We start from the raw sequence: 27,223 nt of genomic DNA on the forward strand, positions 1-27,223 counted from the left end.
CTTTTTTAGCATTATTCCATTTCCTAAAACATTAGGAAGTTTGAGAACACAATGAAATTTGAAAACGCGTGTTTTTGGGCAGAGCAAGTGGTGGCTATTGAAATACTGTTACAGTTCCCATTCTCATAATGCCTGAATTCCTTGTTGATTCCATTCTATGTCTGGTCAATGTTTTAAGGATGTGTTATTTTTTTAGGAGAATCAGAAGCATGAAGACATAGAATAATTGTTTCAAATCATGTTGGAAATATGAAACAAGAGAAGGATGAAACAAGAGAAGGATTCTTGAATGTGAATCTTTTAAATCACTGAACAGTAACTGGTGGATAGTTATTGAAGAGTCTTTTTCTTTATCATCTGTGTTATGTCTGTGCCTTATGAGGTGTTGTGATGTTGTTTCTTCACTTGTTGCTCTGTATAATTAGTTCATGTTGAGGAAATTGCAATAGATCAGCTTTTGTTATATGTTCTTTGTTACAGGAGTCAAATATTTTGAGTCCAATAGAGGATGGAACCAAAAAACCCCAGATAGACAGCAATAAAAGCAATAACTACAACATTGTTAAAGAGGTTGGTATATCTGCCAAGAAACTTGCGTGAAATACTTGTGATAAGTAGATTCAGTAATTGTTTTAAAATATTTTGTGTTTTTATCTAATATGTCATCTTTCTTTTTTTGCATACTTATTTGTTTATTTATAGATTTTGATTCGACTCAGCAAACTGTGTGTTCAGAATAAAAAGTGTCGAAATCAGCAGCAGCGCTTGCTGAAAAATATGGGTGCCCACTTGGTAGTCTTGGACCTTCTGCAGATACCCTATGAAAAGGTTAGTCTGATAATTTTGTTGATAAAGGACATGAACTCAGTAAAGAGAAATGCCTGAAAAGGCCCAAAAATCAACTTGAAAAATTCTCCTCGTCAAATTTAGTGAACTGTGGTAGAAATGTAAAATGGTGATGCTGTTTACTCTCCCTTAATAGTAATGGGTTTGGGATTGGGATCGAGTTTAAATATGGGTGTCTACAAAGAGTATGTTTTACTAAGAGTTAATGTTGACTACCTAAGGTTCCTGGATGTCAGTGCTGTCATCCCATTCCTGAAATGGGCAAACCTTTGAACTGCAGACACTGTACAGTTAGATATTACGATTTAGTGGAGCTCCTGGCAGGGTATCTAAATTCCACTGTTAGATACTAATATGAACGCTATTCTAGGTACGTAAGATGAACACACAAGCTTTCAAGGACCAAGTCTGAAATCATTTCAGTGTTTCTGTAGTGGCAAGCCTCCAGCCTACTTCCATCTGTAGGCTTTTCATAAGATGTTGTGATTTTGTACTGATTTAGTGGTAGTGAGCATACAAGTGAATGATCTAGATAGCCTTTTGAGGAGCACATCTTTTTAGATCTTATGTGAAGCATTGGAAGGAGATAAAAGCTCCTCTGGGCTGTGTTTTCCTGAGTGTTATATACTAATGTTATGATAGAGACACTAGGTTCAGCTTTCTTCAGTAAAATAATAGTGCTTGTTGATAAAGATGGTTTATCACATCATGGTTAGAATATTATATGAGAGGAATATAAAATCGGGATGAAACCGGACATATATATTTGTGTGGGGTGTATGTGTGAACATGAGTGTAGGTGCACACACGCATATATACGTGTATTTTGTATGTAGCTATATAAAAACCAAAGCTTTTCAGAAGCTTGAAATCAGTGCAGACTAGACAACACTTTTGAAAATCAAGCCACTTACTGCTTTTTTTTTTTTAATGAGGAAGTGATAAACGTGCACTAGGAGATCTTGCTTTGAGATCAGTACCTTTAATATCTTGCAGTTATTACTTTTTTTTAATAGTAGAACCACAAAAAAAAAAAAAAAAAACAAAAAAAAAACAACCAGTAGTGTCCTCCAGAAATTCATAGAAGAACAGTAACTGTAGGCTAAGCCATGAGACCCAAGGCTAAGAAAACTGAATGGAATGAATTGGAAACTTTTAGTGTTTGTGCCATTACCTGTGACTCCCTATAGTTAAGTAGATTCAGAGTAAGGTATGGTCACTAATGGACTCTAAAGGAAACTGTATCAGTGGCTTTTACCAGAAGGAGAATTCCTGGACTGTAAAGAGTCAGGAGATTTGTTTTGTTCCTGGCTGAATTCACATTGTGCAGGTATAACAGGTATGTTAAGGTACATCCAGCTAATGCATTCTCCTTCTGCAGAGCGATGAAAAGATGAATGAAGTTATGAATCTAGCCCACACTTTTCTTCAGAATTTCTGCCGAGGAAATCCTCAAAATCAAGTTCTCCTCCACAAAAATCTCAATTTATTCTTAACTCCAGGGGTAAGTATTTCATTTTAAATAGAATACTATAAATGGAAGTAAATTTAGGCTCACTGAAAAATGACAGTGCTAAATAAATAATTTAATTAAATTATGCCTTCTCTGCCTTCTCTCTCCTGTCTTTTCTCTGTTATCATTGCCCTCGATTTCATTGTTTTCAGTGTTGCTGTTTTAAAAGTGGAAAACAGTATTACCTATGGGGTTTATTGGAAGTATCTATTAACATGTGTCACATCATCACATTGTGTGTAGCTTGACTGTGATAATTTATTAGGATGAGTTAACTTACATCTGGACTGTAAGTCAGGGGATAAGATGCTGTGATTATGCTTGCATGAAGTTTGAGTGATCGCAGAATCTGACCCATGTTTTTGGTGATGATGATTAAAAATGAGTTCTATATGTCTCTGTGTATGTGTGTGTTTACAGATCTGGACATACAGAATAACATCTCCCTCAGTGGCAGATCTACTGAGCATAACATGTTTTTATTAGAAAAAGTGTGAATATTAGGACTGTAGACCTCTGACTTGTTTGTATTACTTGAGGAAACATTTGTTTTGTTATTTTTTATTTATGCTTTTTTGTGAAGTTAGTGAAGACCAGACTGTGATGGAGATTAGATCTCAGATTTCATCTTATCCAACATTAACACTTAATTCAGGTGCCAAGTATGGAGCCTGCTTTCACTTTTTCATATGTGTTCTTTGGAAGCTAATTTTCTGGTCAGCTCAGTTACTGTGCTTTTGTTCATGTTGTGGCATGAACTCAATGTGTTTGTGAATTCCTTATTCTTTTGAGATGATTCGAAACAGAAGTGTGTGCTCCAGGAGCACACCTGACTCTCATGAGCATTTGGAGCAAGTTTGAAGTAAAAGTTTGCAGAGTGCATACTGTCTGGATGTGCTCTAGCACAGTGATCTAGCAGTGTACTGTATGTGTGTCTTCACCTTTCATGTAGGCATATATTTTGTTTATGCCTACTTAGGACATTTTGGAGTCATAGAAAAGTGTGGAGAAATGTCATCATAAAATCCAGAAAGGAAAGTAACCTTAAGGTTACTGATTAATATCTGGGCTGGTACACACTGTATTCTTTCAGTCTCCCTTTACCAGTATGCCTTTCTCTAGCCTAGAGCCCTGTGTATTTCTCAACCTCAGAATAAATCTGCTGTTTCAATTTTAATCTGTTTAGCTTCTGGAAGCTGAAACCATGCGGCACATCTTCATGAATAACTACCTTCTTTGTAACGAAATCAGTGAGAGAGTGGTGCAGCATTTTGTACACTGCATTGAGACCCATGGCCGTCATGTGGAATACTTGCGTTTCCTGCAGACCATTGTAAAAGCAGATGGCAAATATGTGAAAAAATGCCAGGACATGGTAATGACAGAGGTAAGTTAACGCTTCATATTTTAATTGTTCACATGATGTCTTTTTAACACATTAGTATTTTGAGGTTGCTTTCTTTGCTCTTAATACCAATGGTATAAAATGGCATCATAGCTTTAGAATCTTAACTGGTATCATAAATAATATTTTAGCAGATGTTTTAGGAAGTTTAGTCTAATTTTATAAGGCCAACTGTATAGCTACTAGAAAGAAAACATGGGTGTTATCATGGTGATACAGAGATGTCTATTTGCAGAAGATGTAGCATGTAAATCTGAGTTACATAAACCATTTTTCTGTAGTGTATCTTAGGATCCTATCTACATGCCCAACTTAAAATATTGTGGTACTCTTTTACTGTGTAATAGGCTCTTACCTCTATCAGTTTGTCTTAAGTGGTGTTGTAGACCACTTTTTTGCTGTGTAACCATGTAATGATTCTACCTACTAGTTTCTGCTTTTGTTTATAATGTTGTAATTCTGGGGCATTTCTGCTAGAGTTAGTAGAACTACTCCAACTAGCTAAATCTGGATTCTGACCTGATAAATTCCACAGAGTGGTTCGTGGACAAACCTTTATGCCAGTAATGTTACTAAGGAAATACCTAATTGACTTCTCTGCAAGTAGGATTTGATATATAGTGTGCATGATAAATGAAGTCTTCAACTTGCAGACTCTTGTGCATTTAACTGTAATTATGTTAAAAGTTCAATGAGATTAATAAAGTGGGGAAAACTGAAAATGGTAAAAAGCCCAGGTAGGTTCATAGTAACAAACACTTTACTTTTCAAAGTGCATTTGTTTTTTTCAAAGTGTATCTTCAGAAAGAAAACAGAGGAAAGCTATAGTTAGTGTATGAGCAGAATTAAAACCTGCTGAAATTTCATTCCACAGCAACAAAGAGGAAAAACTTCTAATTAAGAATATAAAGCTTCAGCCTACATTGATAACCTTTAATGAAATCCACCTCAACCTTTTCAATTTGACTGAAGTGTTTTAAAATGTAATATCAATTTTAAGCCTTTGATTATATATTATAATTCAAATAGTTCTTGTGCCTCAGTGCTTTTAGATATTTCCCCATCCACCTCTGCTTCTTGCAGATTTTTACTTTCTCATCAAACACAGTTTTGAGATTTTTCTCAATTTAAATACGTTTTGTTACTGATATATAATAGCACAAAGATAAATTGTCATACTACATTTTCAAGCTGACTGCATAATGAAAATCAAAATCAACTTGGATGTGACATTTACATCATGAATTCTGCAGGAATTTAGGGGAGGGGAGGGAACACCCTTATGTTGATGAAAGAAGGTAAGATGGTGACTTGCTTAAAAAAATGTAGGGAATTACAGTTAAGCAATTATGATTTGTTAGAAAAGAATGCTAATTGTGAAATTTGAATGGTATTGGAATGGCTTGGCAATATAACAAAAACAGTGTAGCGTAATGGTTGAAACTGGGAAGTCAGGACAGCTTGTAAGCAGACAGCTGAGATGCACTTTGTGACCTTAAATAAGCTGTGCAACTTTTCTGTGCCTCCAGATGGGTTGTGTAAACAATTTACCACAAGACAAGATAGAGTGAGAGTGTACAACACGCCTGCAACTACTCCTGTATTTTCTTTTACCTCTTGGAAGTATATTGTAGCTTATTCCTGTTTACTGGGAGAAAGTGATAAACTAATCATATTTACATGTGTTAGAATGTGCACACATACCATTAGAAATAGTACTTCCATAAAATACATTGAAAATTCCCAATCTGGTTTCTTCGTGTGTTTTCATATCTTGGTCCCCATGTCATTGGATTGCTATTAATTATATTGACCTACCTGAAAGGTTCCTTAGGGCGCTTTTTCTTGTTACAGGCTTGCCTTGAGGTTCCTGGAAGAACAGTGCCTGTCACTGCAAACATTACAAAAGGGGAAGCAGAATTTACTTTTGAATCAGATCAATGGGAAAGCAGACTTTTCTATTATCCTTAGTATTCCAGACTGATACATTGTGTAGCATCAACAGCTCCTCTGATGCTGGCCAGCCTTCGTTATACTTGAATAGAATTCTTAACTCCTTTAACTTAATTCATGGAGCTCAGTGAGAACTTTCTCTGGCTAGCAACAGGTACTTGTTTTCCTTTTCTGTTTTTAGAAACAGAATTGTTTCTTTTTAGGTCAATGTTTGGATTCCCTTTGCAAGTTACATTTAAAACTGGCTAAGTTGGGGAAAGACAATGGCATCTTCTTTTTTCCTTGCACTTAAGATTATTACTTTTTCCCCTTAGCTCTTTCTGCGATGTTGCAACATTGTCCGCTTTGGTTTGTGATTCCTCACAGTCAGTATGTAGGAAGTTTGCCGTGCATCATCATATTTCACAAACTCAGTATCTCCAGGTATTTCTTACTCATTCATCAGTGATAAGTACATGAAAGGATGAGGGATCAACTTGACTTGCCCTTTTATCAGGCAATACTGGAAGAGATATGTCTGGGTTTGACATAAGATTGTAACTCTGAGGAAACCTGGGAAGATTCATCTTCCCTCTCCTCTGTGCAAAACATACATAAATGGAAAACATACAGGAATGTGGGGGTCAACTTAATGGAAAGTGACAAAACACCTACCTTCCCAGAGGGTTTGCTGTGGAATTTTTATTATTTTGTATTTGAAATGTCTTAAGAGCATAGTACTCCAGACATGAGTATTAAAATGTTGGATAGGTCAATTTTCCAACATTTTGAATACTGTTATTTGCCCCATTTCCTTTTTGTCATTGAGTGCGATTAAATTTATGACTTCTGGATTCCTATTCTGTCTCCTCCTTCCCTCCCAAGCACTTGTACCTTTAAAAACGTTTTTCTGTTCTGTGGATTGTCCAGAAAATGTCTATTTTGAAAAGTCAGACTGGAAACATTTTAAAAATCCAAGGATAAAAAGAGGAATAGGAAGTGCAGGAACAACTGACATCACAATTTTCTATCAAATTGTCAAAGTAAAAATAAGAAAGCAATGAGGAAAACACACTCCATACATTGTAAATTCAAAAACTGAAAATTTGTAACACTGGAAAATGTAATGAATTGTTTCCTGAATGTTGCTACTTCTCAGTTCCTCTGGGAGGCTAATTTTCATTCCTGCTTTTGCTGCTTTCTTATTTCTTTACAGCTCCACCAACCTTTATTTCTACCCTTGAATTCATTAAGCTAGGATTTTATGTCACATGTGGACTTGGATATGTCAAATGCCTTATTTGCAAAATAGTATGGCTGTTATGCTGCCAAATTGTATTCTGTATTAGAAAGGGTTTATGGGAACTTACTAACACCTTCAGTGAGAGTTCACTATGCTTAAAAGGAAAGTGATGGAGAGCAGAGAGGTCTACGGCTCCACACAGACTCAGAGAGCAGCACTGCCAGTAGGTATATTCATAGAATCATAGAATATCCTGAATTGGAAGGGACCCATAAGGATCATCAAGTCCAACTCCTGGCTCCACACAGGTCTACCCAAAAGTTTAGACCATGTGACTAAGTGCACAGTCCAAACGCTTCTTAAATTCAGACAGGCTTGGTGCAGTGACTACTTCCCTGGGGACCGGTGTGCAACAACCCTCTCAGTGAAGAACCTCTTCCTGATGTCCAGCCTGAACCTCCCCTGTCGTAGCTTGACACCATTCCCGCAGGTCCTATTGCTGGTCACTAAAGAGAATAGATTGGCATGTGCCCCTTCACTCCCCCTCGTGAGGAGGTTGTAGACCGTGATGAGGTCTCCCCTCAGCCTCCTCTTTTCCAGGCTGAACAGGCCAAGTGACCTCAGCCGCTCCTCATACGTCTTACCCTCTAGGCCCTTCACCATCTTCGTCGCCCTCCTCTGGACACTCTCCAACAGTTTAATGTCCTTTTTGTACTGTGGTGCCCAGAACTGCACACAGTACTCGAGGTGAGGCCGCACCAGCGCAGAGTAGAGCGGGACAATCACTTCCCTCGACCGACTAGCAATACCAATGCCATGCTTGATGCATCCCAGGATACGGTTGGCCCTCCTGGCTGCCAGGGCACACTGCTGGCTCATATTCAACTTGCTGTCAACCACAACCCCCAGATCCCTCTCTGCAGGGCTGCTCTCCAGCGTCTCGTCGCCCAGTCTGTACGTATAGCCAGGGTTGCCCCGTCCCAGGTGCAGGACCCGGCACTTGTTAAACTTCATGCAGTTGGTGATCGCCCAGCTCTCCAGTCTGTCCAGATCTCTCTGCAAGGCCTTTCCACCCTCAACAGAGCCAACAACTCTTCCAAGTTTAGTGTCATCAGCAAATTTGCTCAAAACACCTTCTAGTCCTACATCCAAATCATTTATAAAAACATTGAAGAGGACTGGCCCTGAAATGGAACCTTGAGGGACCCCACTAGTGACCATCCGCCAGCCTGATGTAGTAGCCCCACATACCAGAACCCTTTGAGCCCTGCCCATCAGCCAATTGTTTACCCATCGTATGATGTTTTTGTTTAGCTGTGTGCTGGACATTTTGTCCAGTAGGATCCTATGGGAAACTGTGTCAAAAGCTTTGCTGAAATCCAAAGAGATCACATCAGCTGTTTTCCCTTCATCGACTAGATGGGTCATCTTATCATAAAAGGAAATCAAGTTAGTCAAACAGGACCTACCCCTTGTGAACCCATGTTTGCTGGGACCAATGACTGCATTGTCCCCCAGGTGTGCTTCAGTAACTTAAAGAATAATCTTCTCCATAATTTTACCAGGTGCTGACATGAGACTGACAGGCCTGTAATTGCCAGGGTCTTCTTTCTTGCCCTTCTTGGAAATTTGTACGTTTGCCAGCTTGCAGTTTGCTGGGACCTCTCCAGATTCCCAAGACTGTTGAAAAATAACTGAGAGAAGTCCTGCAATGATGTCAGCCAGCTCTCTAAGCACCCTGTGATGAATCCCATCCAGACCCATGGACTTGTATGGATCCAGGTGGAGCAGCAAATCCTGCACATGTTCAGGGTCGGCTGGGAGTTTGTCATTCTCACTATCACAGTCCTCCAGCTCAGGGCACCTGGGGTCCCAAAGCCCATCATCAGCATTGAAGGTGGAGGCAAAGAAGGCATTAAATGTCTCTGCTTTGCCGATGTCCTTGTCTGTGAGGTGACCTTCCCCATCACGTAGCAGACCTATGTTTTCTTTGGTTCTCCTTTTTCTATTCACATATTCGGTATAGGTGTGTGTGAAGGATGTACAAAACAGTATTAGAGCAAAACTTTTCTGTGAGATCTGCTGAAATGGTGCTGCCAACATCCACTTCTGCTCTGGATCCTCCTGAGATGAGCAATGTACTTGTAGCAAAATCAAATATTTATCACGTACACCAGTTCTCTGTTAAATGGAAGTGCTGGCATGGCAATGACAGTGTCAAGACTCACCTGCCAAATTTGCACAGTTAGGAAGACTCATCCTTGTTTCAGATGCTGAGCTCTTCCTAACAGAAGAATGGTTAAATTCTGGGTGAGCCACAGGCTTTTTGTGTGAGGTAGCACATAAGATTTAATTTCTGTACCTCAAGTCCCTACCTGTAAAATAGGGATAATAATGCATCCCGGCCTCATAACAGGAGGTAAGGGTAATTAATTAACTTCAAACAAACGTTGAGATAGTGGGAATAATGAGGATGGCATAATCTCTTAGGTAAACACAGAGTTACATAGAGATTAAACTTGAAGTTCACCTCACATTAGCTCATTCCTTGTTGAGTTGTTCCAGATTTGCACTTATAGTAGATAAGAGCAGAAGTTTGCCTTGGCTATTGTTTTGAAATGTGCATTTGGTAAGCCACATCAGACTAATTTTTTTTTTTTCCAGAATGCTCTCTCTAGCTAGAGAATCTTTGTGTACTTAAAGGTAGAACTAAATAATTAAGAAAATGATTGCATTGCAGGGCACTTAAAGCTTTGTGGTATCTTTTTCAGCTGATAAATGGTGGTGAAGATGTGCTGATATTCTACAATGACAGAGCATCATTTCCAGTTCTACTCCAAATGATGTGTTCAGAGCGAGATCGAGCAGATGAGGGTGGACCTTTAGCATATCACATCACTCTAGTGGAATTGCTAGCAGCTTGTACAGAAGGGAAAAACGTATATACAGAGATCAAGTGCAATTCACTCCTGCCACTGGATGATATAGTGAGAGTGGTGACCCATGATGACTGCATACCTGAGGTAAGACTCACTGAATGATGAAGCAGACTTACAATTTTTAGAAACTCAGAAAATGTTTTGTTATTTCTAATATCTTGAAAAGTTAAATATTTGCACAGAAAACAGTCTGGAAAAAGGTGTTGCTTGTTAAGTTGACTAAATGAGAAAGGATAGCTAGTATTTTCTTAAATAAAAAACTCTCCCTTGTACAACACTTTGTTAGTCAGCTTGTGATCTGTGATTTTTTTGTGATTTTCTGAGAGTGATTTGTCAAGTTAATATTTTGCCACTGCCTCAATTTGTTGACAACTGTGGGGTAACATCCTGGGCACGCTGAAATCAGTGGGAGCTTTGTGAAGTCTTTTTTTTTTTTTTTTTTAATTAACTTCAGCTTCAGTCTGGCAAATGTTTTTATTCACTGCTTATAGAGGCCTAATTCTGCATGTACTACCAGTCATGGTTCAGCAGGACTGTGATACCTCAGGCTGATGAGAATGGAAGTGCTTGTACCAAACCTGATGTGATCAAAAGGAATCTTTTCACAATCTCTGCAGGAACTTGTTCTGGTCCTATGCATTGGTCAGAGGTGTGAGATTTCTACAGGCTATCTGTTGGAGGCATGGCTCTCATATCAATGCAGTTGGGCCTTGCAGAAATAAATAATCCCTCCATACCATGAGAAAGTCACCTTGTGATAACTGATTCTTTTCTTATAAGGAAAAATGTTTGCTTTGCTCAAAAATTCCTCCTAACGTTAATGTCTGTAGTTCCAGTGCTGCACAAGCTCTCTCTTCCATTTGAGTCTGAGTTATACCCACCCTGAGTATAAGTGCTGCATAGGATTGTAGAAAAATAGGGATTGCAGTCTCAGCTCTGTTAAAGACCTTTTTCTGGTATTTAGCAAGCCTGTTGCAAGGCATCAGCCCACAAGGATCATCTGACTAGTACCTGGGTGTCCTCCATTTTGACAGTTCCTGACTTTGGAGCCAGGCCCTTGTAGTCTGAATGTCATTTTAGTATCAGATATATTATTGATTTGCTTTGTAGCGGGGTTAATGTTAGAGTGTTTGCAAAACCTCTCAATTTTTCTTCACATGATCATTCATTAAGTACATTAATGCATTTGTTGCCACACTTACCACTTAAATCTTCAGAACTAAATGTACAGTATTACTGCTATTGGTGTTTCTTATTATGTAAAGGATGATCTTTATCATTCAGTGTTTTTGCAGGTAGACAACAGAATGTTAATGGTTTTTGTTGTTCCATTTCATATTGTTTGTGCATTTGCTGTTCCTGCAGGTGAAAATTGCCTATGTTAATTTTGTTAACCACTGCTATGTGGACACTGAAGTGGAAATGAAAGAAATCTATGCCAGTAACCATATTTGGAAGTTATTTGAGAACTTCCTTGTTGATATGGCAAGGGTAAGCTTTATGAATATTGCAGTATAGTTGTTGATGACAACTGAACTGTCAACAACTTCTTTCTGCAAACTTCATTTATTTTATTAACTATTCTTTCCAAGGTTGAATATAAACAGATCTTTTTAAAACAGATTGCCATTTTTATTGTATTTTATTTATCATCATTCAACCTGCTAATTGCTAACAGTCTTCTCTTTCTAAAAGGGTATTTTGGAACCAATGTCCCCTTCTCTTTTCTTCCAGAAAAATAAGTCATATGTATGGGTTTGACTCACAATGAATTGGGTTGAAATGTGTTCTTCTGTGAGTGTGTGTTATATCTCATTGCAGTGGTAATTAAAAACAAACAACAAAAACCTCTGTAATTTCCTTGGTTTACTCTATTAATACGGTGAAGGTCAGGGATAAAGAAATTCTTTGTCTCGTATTCCTTCTTTAATTTCACCTTGACCTGTTTTTTGTCTTTTATTCTACTGTCTCTACATTCTCGGGGCTGTGAAAGGCAGGTGTAGAGCTGATTTGTTTATAAGCTTTGTAGGGGGGTTAATGTTAGAGTGTTTGCAAAACCTCTCAATTTTTCTTCACATGATCATTCATTAAGTACATTCAAGGTGATGGGACAGGGTTAGTACTGTAGGCATTCAATTCCTGTGGACCCCAGTCATTTTCTTGGTGTCATCACTTGTTGCATTAAGTTTCCAGTCATCAGTTGTTTTAGGCTTCCATTTCCTGATACTTTGGAGGCAGAAAAGCAGGGAAACTGATGACTTAAAGAAGGATAACATACAGTAGCGGAACTATGAGGGGAAGCTAGTGTGACATAATGAGTACAGCTTATATTTCATATCCCTTTTCTTGCAGGTAATGTTTCTTGTAAGAGCCTACTATTAATGCCAAATGATAGAGTTGCTCTTTCTGTGAAGAAGTAGAAACACTTTTTTTTTTGTGCTTGTGGCCTGTATTTGATCATTGTTGCTGGACAGCATTTTAGAGGTGTTACAAAGCACATTGTCTTAGTGCATGCCTATCCTTTCCTGGTCCATGGTCCATTACATTTTATAATCCTTCATGTTTTTACTCCTTACATTCTTTGTTTTGTTGAAATTAGAGAAGGAAAGGTAAAAGAATCTCAATTCAGACCTGCAGCAGACACTTCCACCAAAGTAATAGTGTGCCACAAAATAATTTCTTTAAAACCTTTTGGGAGAAAATACCATACCTCAATAGTCACCATGATTTATGGCCAAAAGAAGAATGAGTTCAGAGACTTGTGGTGTTTGATAGGCACAGGGACCTGGTCATTTCTTTGTGAAACAGAAAACTTATAAATGTTTTTATTTTTGCCTTTTTCTGGGGACAGGTTAACACCAGAACACTTGTTCTCTCTTTTTTGGTAGTAGCCATTTTCAGCAGTAATGAGACCTTTGCAAATCCTATTTTCTTGCTGTTTGTCTTTTCTGTGGCTCTGTTCTACAGTGAAAGACCTTCTGGACACACCAACCTCATTTGAAAATTAAGAACAGAAACCTTCTTGGAGGGAGATTCTGTTTTTTAACCTTGCTGTTTTTATCCCTAGAAGTATTTTCTCCTGTTTTAATCCCTTTCTGGGTTACCCGTTCCAGCTATGTCCCGGAACTGACCTTCTAGACAGACTGCCCTCCCTAGCTATTTAATATGATCAATTTCGCTTGCCCTTTGGCTAGAAGCAGACATATGCAGAAAGAGGGCTCTGTCCACAGTTCTCTTCATGAGCCTGGAGACATGCTGCTTGGTGCCAGATGATTTAGGATTATCCTGATGCTAGTGAGTCCTGAGTTTGTTTTTCTCCTTCTAATAAGAGATTAGATTCCAGGTCTTCAGAGGTGAATAGCGAGTATATTATTAATGCTGTATTTTGTGTATGTATGCTGTTTTCTCTGAATTGCAAAATGCAGTTTTATTTTGTTCTGTGAAGTCGTCAGGGTAGGTGCCTGATTAGTCCTTTCAGATAAGGTTAACTGCTAAAAGAACTACAAACAAGCATGTCCAAAGTGGCCTGTTCTGCTCTTCTGCCAGGTCCCTCTGGGTAGCTGTGTCTTCTATGTTATTGAGTGTATTTGTTAAGATCTGGTTTTCTGGGTCCCAGGCACAGCCCGTGTGTTATAAATACATCAGTGTTATGTAGCTATCAGGGCAGTTAGAATGCTGTCAGCTTCATGAAAGATGTTACAATAGCTTTCAAAGCATTTAGAAAAAGAGCCCTTTGATCCTCTGTGTTCCAGTGAGCTAAAAGAGATGCTTTTGCGTGGGGGAGGGGGAAATGCTTTCCTTTTAGCGGCTACAAATGGCTGTCAGTGGGTGAGTTTGTGAGCTTTGAGTCTGAGTCTGTTATTAGAGAGCAGTAAGGTGAAAGACGGAGAGTGTTATCCTCAGGTTGGATTTCTTCCTTTTTTTTTTTCCCTTTAAAAAAAGGAAAGAAAAACCAATTTTCTTATCTGTTGCTATACCCAAGAAGGAAATATTTAGTCCTGTCATTCTCTTTCAACAATGTGATACATTGCAAAACAGACACTAGGTGGATTTGTATATGAATTCAGTTTGCCAAAAGCAGTTTCACTTTCAAAGACACCCTTTTTCTACAGTTTCTGCCAACCTACTTTCTCCCAAGTATGACTGAAAGAGAGTGTAGCACTAAGTGAAGTGGGTGCTGCTCAAGGAATGGCTTTCCTTTCCTGCATGTATCTTGTTCCGTAAATCAGCAGCTGTATTCTGAACAGGATTAAAGGAAGAGCCAGCATCTGACAGCTGTAAAGTCATCGTGGCTTTCTCTGCAGAATTTTTGAAGTATTATTCATGTGAGTTCTAGTCCCAAAGCCTCTTACGGGGTTTTTAAACACTGCTTTCTCAATCTTCATCTCCATTTCATTCATTTCAGGTTTTTTCTTCCACAAGGAAACATTTTTTAGTCCCTAAAGGGCAGAAGGATGAGAGCAAATGAGAGGATTTCCAAATTCCTTCCATGACGGGAATTTTTCAGACCTGTGTTGGAGCACAGTTGTGTCCCCCCCCATATATGGCTCTGCTTGTTAGATGAGTGAAGGGGAAAGCTTAAAAGCATATTGGAATTTAGTTTTGTTGATTTCTAAATTCACTGTGCTTGCACTGCACAGCTCTCTCTCTTCCCATTGGGATCACAAATGCTCAGCCTCAGAGCTACTGGTTCCAGAGAAAATGGGCATGCAGATTAATTAAAGGCAGAAGAACATCAAGAGGTTTTTTTTAGGTCTATGATTTTTTCGTAATTATTTTTTAAGCTTTATTATTAACTCAATATTTTATGTTCATGAGGATTAGGGAAGAGAAGGTGTCATAATTTTCCCAAACTGAAGGGCTGAAGAATTTGCTATTTCAGTTTAGGCACTGTTGCTTCTCTGACCAAAATCTTTCCTTTTCTGGGGTGATAAAAATGCTCTGTCTTGGGCCATGACTTGTTTTTCTGACACGTTATAGAAAAACAGACAGAGCTCCTCCAGATGCCGAATTCCTGTAGGTTGCAAGTTATCTTTGGCTATTCCTCTGCCTACCACATGACAATGCTTTTGTGTTATACTCTACTCAGAATGCTTTTGTGTTCCCATGACTCAAATCTTCCATGGAATGTGGGTGCTTTTGGATGTCATGTCAGTAACCTTCCTTAAAACACTGCTGGTGAAATTGCTGTCTTGTGGTATCCAAGTGTCACAGTGGCGCAGTGTAATTAGAGAGCATGTTTGCCCTGTGTGAGATTCAGGTGCTGCAGATTATTTCTCTGGTTCTATCACCAACTTCTCTCTGTGACCTTAAGCAATTCACTCAGCTTCTCTGGACTTAAGTTCCCCATCCATAAAATGATGTAATGATAACTATGTAGTACACAGATTCATGGTTGTGTTAAAAGCTCAGATAGTAATTTGAAAGTTATCCCAGAAGTCTGTAAAGAAAATAAATTCTATTCCTGCATAGATTCTCTAGAACATTACAGAAGTCTGTGGCTTGCATAGGTGAAAGTGAATAATTTTGTCTTTTTTTTTTTTTTTGAACATCACTAGAACTGCTTATTCAAAGGCTGTTGAAGAGGTAGGATAAGTATAGTCTGTAGTCCTTGTTTGCCTTTCTCACTGTCTTTTTCTGTGTAGACTCCTTTTAGGTCTCCTTTTACTACTGTTTTCACTGACATATGCAAATTCAAAATGACTATAAATGTTAATACATGTTGGAAAAAAAAAAAAAAAAGAAAAGAAATAGTGAAGCATGTATACTGGCCCAGTAATTTTTTCCTTTCTTTAAGCCTGACATCTTTATGCAGCAACAAACTTCCAGTGTTGTACCAAAGGGTGTCTTCAGGACTCATCTGTATGAATCTTTCCATATCCTCCTACCATTTAATCATCCTTCTGTGCTCCAGAGTTGTCCCAGTACCATTCATTCTCTTCTTTCATTGTTTTTAGTTTGTCATTCATATTTTCCTCAGGTGGCTTTCTTAAGAAATGTTGTCTAAAATCTGAAAGGCTGTTGGTATGGACTATGGTATTTCCTTCTGTTTCCCGCTCTCTAATTTTTTTTTCTGCAAATGGGCTTCGCCATTGCTGCTATTTGTGGTGATTGATTGTAGCAAGAAGTTAAACATTACATGAAATCTTTCTAACCTAATGTGTTTATGTCTCATCTGTCTCTAAAGCCTCTTCCAACCTAGCTTCACAATGGGAGGAAAGGTCCATTTTCTTCTTGAATCTGTCTAAATGTGTAAGTGGAACGCAATGTGCTGATTTAGGGGGATCTTTTTTCATGGTGTAGGAAAGAATAGACAGCCAACCGGAAGGAATTAGTTCAGAAGATAATGGAATTTAAAAGACAATGTGTATCTTCAAGAAGAACGACAAGCTACTGCAAATAAATCTTGAACTCTAAGATAATATGCTGTGATAGATCTTATATAAAAATCATTCTAAGAACATACTAAATCATACTAAGAACAAATCTTATTACATGGGTTGTAATAAATGCAAAATAACATAGCTGGCTTACTTGAAAATACTGAATCTCATTGCTGTCTCCTGCTTTCCTGTAGGTTTGTAACACAACCACAGATCGTAAACATGCAGACACATCTCTGGAGAAATATGTCACTGAGCCTGTAATGAACATTGTAAGTGGCTTCTTCAATTCTCCATTTTCAGATAACAGCACCAGCCTCCAGGTAAGAAAAAGAGACTGACAAATACGTAATTCAGCCCATTAATGAGATACCTTGTCATAGGAAGGAATAGGGATCCTGTACCTTTTTATCCTCCTTCAATTTCTCTCTCTTTTCATGCCACTGGCTAGCAGCTTAGTTTCTCTTGAAATCATTTATTCTTAATTTTTACCCTTTACAACTCTGAAACAACACACAGCTCAATAAGGTCATATTTACTCCTGGCTTTTGTGAATTCATTGGATAGAGTATCTTTGCAGAATCAAGGTCTGTCTTTGTATTTGTATGAGAAAAATGCTGTGCAGTACGACAAAAAGAACATGTACCTGAGAACCAGGAAGACTCTTCAGTCCTTCTGCTCTGTACTGTGCTTACTTGATGTCAGTGGTGATCTTAGTAAAAATTGCATGATTTGACCTCTGTAGGGGTGCAGAAATGATTTGCATTCCCTCCTGCCCTGAAGAGCAAAGAGAATTTAATTGATCTGCAGTTTGAGTGTACAAGCTAAAAAAAAAAAACAAAAAACCCATGCACGTGGTTTATGTTATATCAAACCTTAGGGCAGTTGTGAGGAGATGGTAAAGTATAAAATTACATGTTTATCTTTTTGTTTTCAGACACATCAGCCTGTTTTTATTCAGCTGCTGCAGTCTGCTTTTAGAATTTACAACTGCACCTGGCCAAACCCAACTCAGAAAGCCTCAGTGGAGTCATGTATCAAAACTTTGGCTGAAGTGGGTAGGTGCCAGGTTTTTACCTTCGTTGTTTTTCTCTGTGTTTTAAGATCAGAATTACTTGAGCTTGAATGTTCTTTCCTTGACTATAGCATCATGCAGTTGTGACAGTGGTAATTTAAGACATCCCACTTTGAGGTTAAATTCTTCCTCTTTTTATAATGCATTCAAATGTGTTCCATCAAATAGGGCTGGTAGGTGAACCTGTAGGCCACAGAGGTGGGTTTGCTAAATGAGTGATGGTTGAACTTGATCTCAAGGAAGTTATGATATTGGAATAAAACAGAAGCTTCATATAGGGTATGGGAAAACATAGGTAATTCCATTTGTGCTGGGCTGTTGTGAGCAGTGATGCATGGAATCGTGCATCAGAACACTCATCTTTTTTCCTTCAATTCCTGTGAGAGGTATTCGTTGTTATCAGTCATCATCCTGGGCTTGTTCAGGTTTTGTCCCATCAGTGAGTTGGGGGTGGAAAACAGAATTCTGCCACTCCATAGCTCCTCTGCTTACTCATCACCATCAGGTCTATGCATTTACTGCTTCTACACAGTCAGCCATGAAAGGGGCATATTGCCTTGCACAGGCACCAAGACTTAATTCATATTTGGTCCCAAGGGCAGCTAGGAAATTACATTGCTTTCAAATAAATTCAAATACTACGTTAGTCAAAGATTTAAAACTTCTTCGGGAGTGATCCCATCCTAAAATAAAAAATAAAAAAATAAAAAAGATTCTTCACCTGTACATAGCTAAGACTGGCAAAAGTTCATTCTTAACTTAAATTTTTGTGAACAGTGTTTCAAAGTCTTCGTCCACAACTGGAAAAACAGAGTATTCAATCTAGTTTCTATAGAATTTATAGAGTAAGGTTTTCCTCAGCATCAATCAAAACTGAGTAGAGGCAGAGACATATAGAAACTGGCTAAATGCTATAGTTGATGCAATTTTTAAGAAGCTTTAATAAATAATGATAAAAAATATGAGAGGGTCCCGGAACCATCTGCAGTATCTGTGGCACTGTAACAATCTACTCTAAATTTAGATTTTGGGATAGTTTTACAGGGGTATCATCTAACATTTTAGCCAAAGTATTTCACTAACTTTTGTGTGAGTGAGAATAGCAGTTACCTAAAAACTTAGCAATCTTCAGATGTTTTATTTGTTGTGCAAATGACTTAATTATGGATCCATCTGGTAAGAGAACTTTGAAAGCCAAAGATGTTTTATTTCCTTTATGCTACAGCTACTACAGTTTCAACTAAAGCTCTAGTCCCACAAATCCTTTTTTGTGTGTTTAACACTTCCTTTCCTGGTACCCTCTGGCAGTTCTGGAAAGAGTCATCAGTAACTTACTTCCTTTGGGAGTCTGAGGAAAGAGGGGAGAAGTAAGGCAGGTAAGAGTGTATTTAAGACCAACTTTGGATGCTTCTAGACAGCTCCATGCCTCCCTTTCTGTGGAGCTTAACCTAAAAAAAAATATTAGAGCTTGGAGAGGTCTTTGTGTTATCTTATAGAGATAAGGGTATTTAGAGTCACCTGAGTCTAGTGCTGAGACAGCCAAGCTGAACTTGTCCCCACAGCAGCAAGATAGGGGAAAAATGTGGGTCACCATAATGAAGATGATCTACAGTGTTTTATTTGTTCATTTAAACTATGCCTTTATGCTGTCCTATGGATCCAGCCTTCTTGCTGCTCTGGCTTCCCATGCATGGGATCCCACTCTTGTCTTGGGTATTGTCAAGTGTGGACAGTGGAGCTGAGGTGCCCATGAAAGGCACCACCATGTGTCCTCCTTCGGGACTTTCATGTCACCAGCAGTGACAGCAGGGCAAGCAGGCTGTGTGTCATCTTGGGTGCCATGGGCCTGGTAGCCTCAGAGGTGGCCCTGAAAGCACACTTTAACATGCAAGTTGATGATTTCATTGTCCATATCATAATAACTGTTTAAGGATTCATTACTGGTACCAATATTGAATACAACTGGTACAATTGTATCATATTAGCAAATTACCACAAATTTTTGTTTGGTGTTTTATTCTGCCAGTGCAGAAAGGGAGAAGAAGGCAGCTGTTGAGGAGCCTTTTCCAAAAGAGCAAGCTAAAGAAGTGGAAAATGGAGTTTTATACATCCCTGTATAAAAGTTGAGGTGGCTAGCTGAGATTTTAGCCTTGTGTGATATTCAGTATTTTAGGCACGGTGCCAAACTTGGCTTGCCTTGGTTAGGCCTGTTCTGCTCTGCTGAAAGCTTTGGAAAAACTACACCAGTTGGAGGTACTGATGACTTTTAAAATCGGGGCCCTTGTAATTGCTGTGTGTACCAGGCTTCCGTGTCTACTGGGTGTTCCACCAGCACAAAATGGTGCTCTTTGAGCAGGCAGAGGTTTCTCCCATAATACAAATAGGCCAGCCTTTCCTTTCCTTTTTTTATTTTATTTTTTTAATTCATTTTGCCTCTTTTTCTGGCTGTGTATATGGACTAGGTTTGGATTTTGGCTAGGAATCTGTGAGAAATTTTTTTTTTTTTTTTTTTTACCTTGAGAGTCTGTCAGCTTTGATGTTAGGGCCTTCATGTTTCACAGCAGGGTATAAAAAAAAACTCTAGAAAGATTTTGCCTATATCAGAGAGATACAGTATTGGGCAGATTTACAGCAGGGACCAAAGACTTTTGATGGAAAATAAATGTAGTATAGAGTTGAAAGAACAAACATTTTTTTTGTAGTAGTAGCCCTGGATTTAGAAATGGATCTCAGCAGGAAGAAAGATCATACACAGATTTCCCAAGATATCAAAGATCCATATAATAATGCACTTTTAAAAGACCCATTTCAGAGCAAGTTTAAGCAATATACATTCTGCTCAGTGCTTACTATTTATGTTGCTGACAGGTGGATATAAGTATTGCCTGAAGAGCTTAAGATCATTGCATCTGTCTTCTTATGAGCATTGTAAGAATGTACATTATCTTCCGGGTCAACAAAAGGATATGTTGCAGAAGCTAATTTCTTATAACCTTGGTACTTCAACTCCACTTGACCACTAGGGAAAAACTTCATAAGCTTTTCAAGCTTCGCTTGCGTCTTTGTCTCCAGGCAGTTTTCTGCCTTCGAGTTCAGCAAGAAGTATAGAGGCTTGCTTGACTTGTTCAGCAGACCCTTCTGTGACTCCAAGAGATTTGGAACACAAAGATACCAGTGCGCATCAATTTTTTATTGCCTAGTAAACATTTGGCTACAGTTGGATGAATTAAAATAATTACAAAATAGTTTGTGTATAGTAATGCTTCTTGTTCTTGGATTTCTGAAGCAGATTATCACATTAACAAAAATTAACACATTTTACATAGATTACTCTCTCCATTTTCTTTATTATGACATAGCACTGAGTTTTTGCTTTAAAAAATAATCCAAAAATGAGTGATCAAAATAGCGTCTTCTCACTGGCAAAACTGCTACACATGGAAATTGTTTAAAAGATCCACTGATCTTTGTGAAAACAGAGGAACTAAGAAGACAAACAGTTTAATTTATTTCAAATGAATTCATTACCAAAGGACTTTCAGTTCCTATATTCTGTAATCTTTGCAAGATTGAGAATGGTGGAGGCCAGAAAGTTTGCCTTTAAAACCATCTGCTGTCTTCCCATATGGTAAAACTGGGGAATGTCACCTGTCCTTAAAACTAAAGATCTGGATTGTATATCTTAAATGGTATTGGAGAAAGGTCTTTCTCCCAGGGCTGACCAGTCTTCTAGGACCTCTGCAAAGAACTGCCTTGGCCTCTGAATTAAGTAGTGATTCTTGTATGTTCACCCCTAAGCATCAGTTTTCTCTTCTATTACAAGGTTGAAGCACCTCAGTGTACTGAGCTACATGCTAGATAAATCTAGTTATATTACAGTCTTGTCTCTGTAGTATCCATTAGCTTTTTCCCCTATGTTTTATACAAACTGCATTTTCCCTCTGATACTGTGTGTGTATGTGAAGGATGCTTTCTGTAGCATGTGCATGGCTGTGTTACCACCACCAATAATGAAATAACTGTGATTTCCCAGGTGAGTAAACAGTGGCAGATAGGAACCCACATTTTGTTAGACTATTTCTCTTAGTAGACCCTTTAAAAAAATCTGTTAGCAAGCCGAATCACATTAGTTGTTGTCGGATGGTACTCTAGGATACTATGCAGGAGAAGCAAAAAGAGTATCTGTGTTTCTATGCTAAAAACTTGGAGACAAGTTTTTTAAGAATTCTGTTTCAGAGGTTCAAAACCGTAACAGGTACAGAGGAAGTACTACTAAGGTGATCAGGGGAATGGAGAAATTGTATGACAAGAAGAGACTTTATAATAGAATTCCATGCTTTTTCCATAGCAAGACAAAGGCCTGTATTGTTTCTCTTTAAAAGTAGTTAGGAAGATCAATGGTCACAAAGAAACATTTTAGCTAAAGGATAGTACTGAACCCAAATCATCAGGATATAAAGTATGTTAGGCTTCAAGTAACCTAAATAAAGTTAGCTTGTAAATGAGAGGTTCAGAACCAACTTTGGAAGGATGTCCATGATCAACAGGCCACTAGAAAATGTGGGGAGGATGGATGTCAGAAAATGCAGCTTTGTTTTAAATGAAGCTTAATACATTTTCAAAAGGGTTTAAAGAACGTGGATTCTCTGTAACAAGAAGAGCAAATGGTCTATAGGGTGAAGTCCATTCTAGTTGTGTTTATTCTCCAGTTTCATCTCACTGCTACCCCTTTAAGGGTGTACAGAATCAAAAAAAAACCTCCTGTGATGCATCTTGACCATGCTTATAAGTGCTTTAAAAACTTTTCCATTTCCCTGTCAAATTACAAATAGGAAACATTAAACGTGAAATCTAGGTTACATTTTCATGCTGCTTTGGAATTATCACACTTGTTTTATGTCCACATTGATGAACTTTCCTGAAACAGTTTTTTTTTTCAGCCTTGAAAATACTTTGTTTCCTTTCACATTTGAGTTTTTAAGTCTTTTTTTTTCCCATTTTATAAAAAGCTAGACCTTCATTTTCATTTTTTAGTTCAAATAAGATAATTATCCTGTTGTTACTTTTTTGACAGCAAGAATAATACATTTCAGATGAAAACCATATTTTATTCTATTTTAACTGTTTGTGTTTCCCTAATTGCAAGAAAAATTCAATGATGATCTTTTTACAGACTGATAAATATTTTAGCATAGATTTTTTTGCTGGAAAAAAACATCCATGTGAAGGGTACAAAATTGGCAGGCTTGTGTCTTGTCTACACAAAGCTTTTATTTTCCTTAAAAAGTCATGCTGTTGCTAGCATTAGTGTCTCTCCATCCAAATGTGTTTGTTAAGTAGTCAGTAAATGGTTAAGAAGCTGGAGGGACTGATTCATGGAGCAAAATTAATTGAACTAAATATGCATCGCTCTGTTAAGTGACAACTGGGAGTGTGGTAGAACATGAGAGCTGTCTGGGGGTACAGGAGGGGTGTAAAATGCAAGGAGAGTAAGGGACTCACAGCTAGGTGCAGCTGTGGGTATTTTGTGACCCAAATTGTATATCCCACTCCTCCTTGAGGAATTCTGAGGGGTGAAACCCCTGTGTGTCCCCCATAAAACCTACATTGGGGATTGCTTCAAGTAGTGCAAAATGTACTAAATACCATGAAGCTACTAAGTACTGTAGCACTTTGTAAATACCACCTAAGCTACTAAATACTGTAGCACTTTGTAAATACCACCAAAGTTAATGGAGTGAATTTGTGAAATAAGCCCTTCTGCTTCCAATTTCTGTGATTCTGTGAAAAGACTTACATGCAGGTAATTCAACAAAATACAGCCCATTTCAGCCCTTCACTTAGCAGCTGGACAATGCTCTTGGGAATTCTATAGAGCCCAGATGGCTCATAGAGAGAGGTCTGAATTTAGGTACTTGATTCTCATCGTTAATATTCACCTTTTCTTTTGGGTCCCTATCTCACAGTACGGTTTCATAGCTGAAACAGGAAAGGGGAGGAAAGTTGCTGGGGCATTGAGTATGCCCAGAACCATCCAGCACGGAACATAAGCCGTGGCCTGACTGAATTTGGGGTACTGTGTTGCTTACCATTTCTGCTGGTACTGTTTGCTCAATTGTCTTGACTCAGCTGTAGTTATTGCCAATAGAATTAATTGTGAGGGAGCATCAGATAGAGAGTTAGTCATGCAAAGGATTTCCCAGCAAATCACGTTGTTCTGGCATTGGCAAAACAGCATAGTATATTCAGGGTGTGACTAGCCCTGTGCAGAGTGCCCTAGCTGGGATTTAGGCAGTATATAAGCAGGCACTGTGACCTCCACTTCAAGGCAGATTTCCACCTTAGTTGAAGACATGTTCTAGTCCATCATGGTAAGTATCCTGCTGGGTACCCATTGTACCAGTTTACATACAGGCATGTAGCATGCTTTTTTCCCAGTCAGAGAAGGACAGAATTTTACCCTCTCTTATCTCCTTTGTCTACCAGCTCTAACCCTACTTTGCAAGTTTGAGTTCTGTCCAAAAGTATTTCTAAGTGGAACAAAAATAAACATGCTTGTAAATATTTCATGTTCATACTTTAAGGGAGATTGACACATATTGAAGAGGAAAGCAGCCTACAACACCTAAATTAAAAATAAATATTTATGCTCACATTTGTTCACCAGCTTTCCAAAATGTAAAAATTTGTTTAATGTTGTTTTAAATAATGAAATGTGAAACAAATGAAAGATAAACTTTCTACAAGCTGCAAAGAAAGAAGACGACAAAGGCTTTGTTTACAGCTTAGACTTCAACAGTGCCCTTTGACAACCAATACAAATCTTAATTACAAATGGAATTATACATATAAGAACTGTTTTCAAAACAAAGGAGTATTTTTTTTCTCTCTCTGGTTTTCTTTGTGATAGTTTTAATTAGCTGCAACTCTTTGAACAATCATAGTCCTTGACTGCTACTCAGACATTGATGGAAGTTGTTAACTTCAAATGGCATCTGTAGGACTACAGAAGTCCGGGTTTTCCTCTGAACAGTGTGCTCCCCATTGCTAAATTTATTCCTTTGTATATCAGGATTCTGCATACATGCCACTTAATTGAGAAGTAAGCATTGTCCGATAACATTCTAGTGATTGACATTAGGACACGATAAATTGCATTAATAAGCCACAGCACCCCAACCACCCTGGCAGAACTTTAATGGACTTCTTTAATAAAGTAAGCAGCAACAGGGCAAATGTCTTGAAAAACAACCCAGTCAAGTAACATGGAAAACAGTCATTAGAAGTAATGGCCAGCCATACATAGTATTTTCCTCATGATAATCCAGAACCTTGCCTTCAAAGCAAGTAGAGAATGGGAAGGAAAAATCAACTGCCAGTGTCGAAACTGCTGTGCTTCTGATGATGATGATTCATGTATGGTTGTTGGGAAACATGTCATCCCATCCTGACCTAAGCAATTTTTTTTTTTTTTTTTTAAGTCTGTGTGTCAAGTTGTTTAAAAGTAAGTGCTTACCAGAAATAGAATAGGAGAGCTTTCTTCCATCCTAGTTAAGCACCCTAATCTGCAGTTGAAGGCTCCGGTTCTGCATCAGGATACACCTTCACAGGCACTGCTGAGCCAGGGACAGGAGGGCACCCTGCACCAGTGGGAGGTACTCAAAGGATGAGGATGCATGTGACAGCATGCTTGCTGTAGTCTGAGACAGGGGTTGAGTTTTCACAGCCAATTTAAATTTTATTATAAATGTTGGCATTACAGTGTAGTATCTGGGGGTAAGGAAAGTTTCTGGCTGGGATCTGAGACTCACTGTGCTTGGCAACACACGAGCCTTCATTCATCAGAGCCATATGCATGACTTTGTGCTTGCATGTACTCCTGTTGGTTTTGATGGATATCCTGTTTAGGAAAGAAGGGCATCTATTGACATCATGAGTTCAGGACCTAAAGTTTTAAGAAATGGGAGGGAGAGGTAGAATATTTTTGAAGCCTTCCACTTCTATGCAAAGCACTCGTGTTACCGCAGAGCAGTGGGGAAATGCCTTACAGAAATGACATGTGCAGAACTTCAATATGGGCCAATGCTTTTTAAAAAGCATTTCAATAAGAAAAGAAAGTCAGTTACTATCAGCTTATGGTAGAAAACCCCAAATGAACTGTATCCCCACTCAACTTCTCAGTTTATTAACCATAAACAGTGCCATGGAAACTAAACAAAAAGACGTAGAATATAAAGCCTAATCTTGTAAATGTGACCTAATCTTTCAAATAGAGGTATTGCTGCATCAATACCTTGTTTATTTTTTGAATTTCAGGCATCTCATGCTGAGCCTTAGAAGAATGTCACTGATCTCCAGTGAAATCTATGGTTCTATGGAATGGAGAGATGCAGCTAGTACAAATATATTCATAGAGGAAAAGGCAGTTACCTTCTAGCGTTGTCTTTCAAACTTTCTTTTCAAATAACAGTTCAGTATGCAATGGTACTTTAATAGTGGATGCACTGTAAGAATTGGAACAAGTTGTCCCCCAGTTTTTTTCTCTGATACTCTGTCTTTTGTTACCTCCTCCCTACCCTCAAAGTCTTAAAATAAATAAATAAATAAAAAATCACAATATTGATCTGGATTTGCCAATTGTAGCTGTTTATCAGTTATATTGCAGTGATGTCCAAGAATCCCATAGCTTAACAACCCTGGCTGTGTAGGAAACTGCAGGAAGAGAAAAGAAGAGATGGTCTTTCACATTTAATTTGTATGCACTTGGTTTCTCAAGGACTTTGCAACAAAAATAGGCAGAAAAGCAATAAACAGCACTTGGGATAAATTGGCTAAATGTGCGTATGTCGACTAAGAAGAAGATCTTTCAAATTTACTCCTGAATACAGGAAAAACCAGCTGTTGAAAAAATAATGTGTATTCTTTTTGTTACTCTTATTAATATTCATGGTTCTGATTTTTTATGAGTTAGTAAAAAAAGCTTTAATAAAATAAATGTCTGTACCTATGAAAATATGTACTGGAAATGATCCTCATCTCATTTTAAGTGGTACAGCTCACTTTCTTTAACTAGAGTATAGCTGATATTTACCAGCTTAGGTTTTGATCTTTATTTTTAAAACCCACTGAAGTGAAATCCCAACCCCCGTTCTATCGTCCCCCAACTTCAAGGGTATCAGGATTTTGCATGCCATGATCTGCAGAAGATTTTGAAGTTTTTCCCACTGTAAATTTCTTCTTTTTTTTTTTTTCTTCCTTCTAAAGCAAAGAACCGTGGGATTGCAATTCCAGTGGATTTGGATAGCCAGGTCAACACCTTGTTCATGAAGAGTCACTCTAACATGGTACAGAGGGCAGCGATGGGGTGGAGAATGTCAGCCCGCAGTGGACCTCGTTTTAAAGAAGCTCTTGGTGGGCCTGCCTGGGATTACAGAAATATAATAGAAAAACTACAGGTACAAAATAGCAAATGGCTTGGGTGCTAGTAATGGCTGTGTATTTATCTAATATGGGCCAGGTGGGTAAAACACCAGAGAGAGACTCATCGCATTTGTAGTGCTGGATTACAGTGAACGTTGTACTTCTAGGTGGGAGGAGCAGAGGACTCAGCTCTTCTTTGGTGTCTGTTCAAAGTGAAGCCAGCACTCAGGGCCTTTTGATTCATGATCTGAATTCAGAAGTCGGTAGAGAGGGGTAGGAAGTGTGTTTTTTTACACCAAAGTGATCCACAGAGAAGGATCTCCTTTCTGCCATGTCATGGTCACATGTCATTGTCCTGTTTGGGGTGCGGAGAGAGGTACTGGGCTTTATAGGAGCCATTATGTCAGGTCTGTGTCACTGGAGATTACTTACGAGATGAAAATCACCTTCTGCATGTAGTGGTTAAA

At 38.4% G+C, this 27,223-nt stretch overlaps 1 protein-coding gene across 5 annotated transcripts in view; it reads left to right on the forward strand.

Moving 5' to 3' along the window:
* ITPR2 (inositol 1,4,5-trisphosphate receptor type 2) overlaps positions 1 to 27,223 on the forward strand; it is a 268,838-nt gene that overhangs the window by 118,219 nt on the left and 123,396 nt on the right. For all 5 annotated transcript variants that reach the window (XR_005816274.1, XM_040545169.1, XM_040545170.1 and 2 more), the window contains 9 exons: positions 481 to 570; positions 703 to 828; positions 2,228 to 2,350; positions 3,546 to 3,746; positions 9,711 to 9,962; positions 11,244 to 11,369; positions 16,456 to 16,584; positions 17,199 to 17,319; positions 26,601 to 26,791. Coding sequence is in view for 4 of the 5 variants with exons in the window: in XM_040545169.1 (XP_040401103.1) it covers positions 481 to 570; positions 703 to 828; positions 2,228 to 2,350; positions 3,546 to 3,746; positions 9,711 to 9,962; positions 11,244 to 11,369; positions 16,456 to 16,584; positions 17,199 to 17,319; positions 26,601 to 26,791 (1,359 nt within the window). In the remaining variant the exon portion in view is untranslated. The remainder of the gene's footprint in view (positions 1 to 480; positions 571 to 702; positions 829 to 2,227; positions 2,351 to 3,545; positions 3,747 to 9,710; positions 9,963 to 11,243; positions 11,370 to 16,455; positions 16,585 to 17,198; positions 17,320 to 26,600; positions 26,792 to 27,223) is intronic.

Source organism: Cygnus olor, chromosome 1 (assembly GCF_009769625.2).
Source record: "Cygnus olor isolate bCygOlo1 chromosome 1, bCygOlo1.pri.v2, whole genome shotgun sequence".
In the NCBI taxonomy this organism is placed as follows: Eukaryota; Metazoa; Chordata; class Aves; order Anseriformes; family Anatidae; genus Cygnus; species Cygnus olor.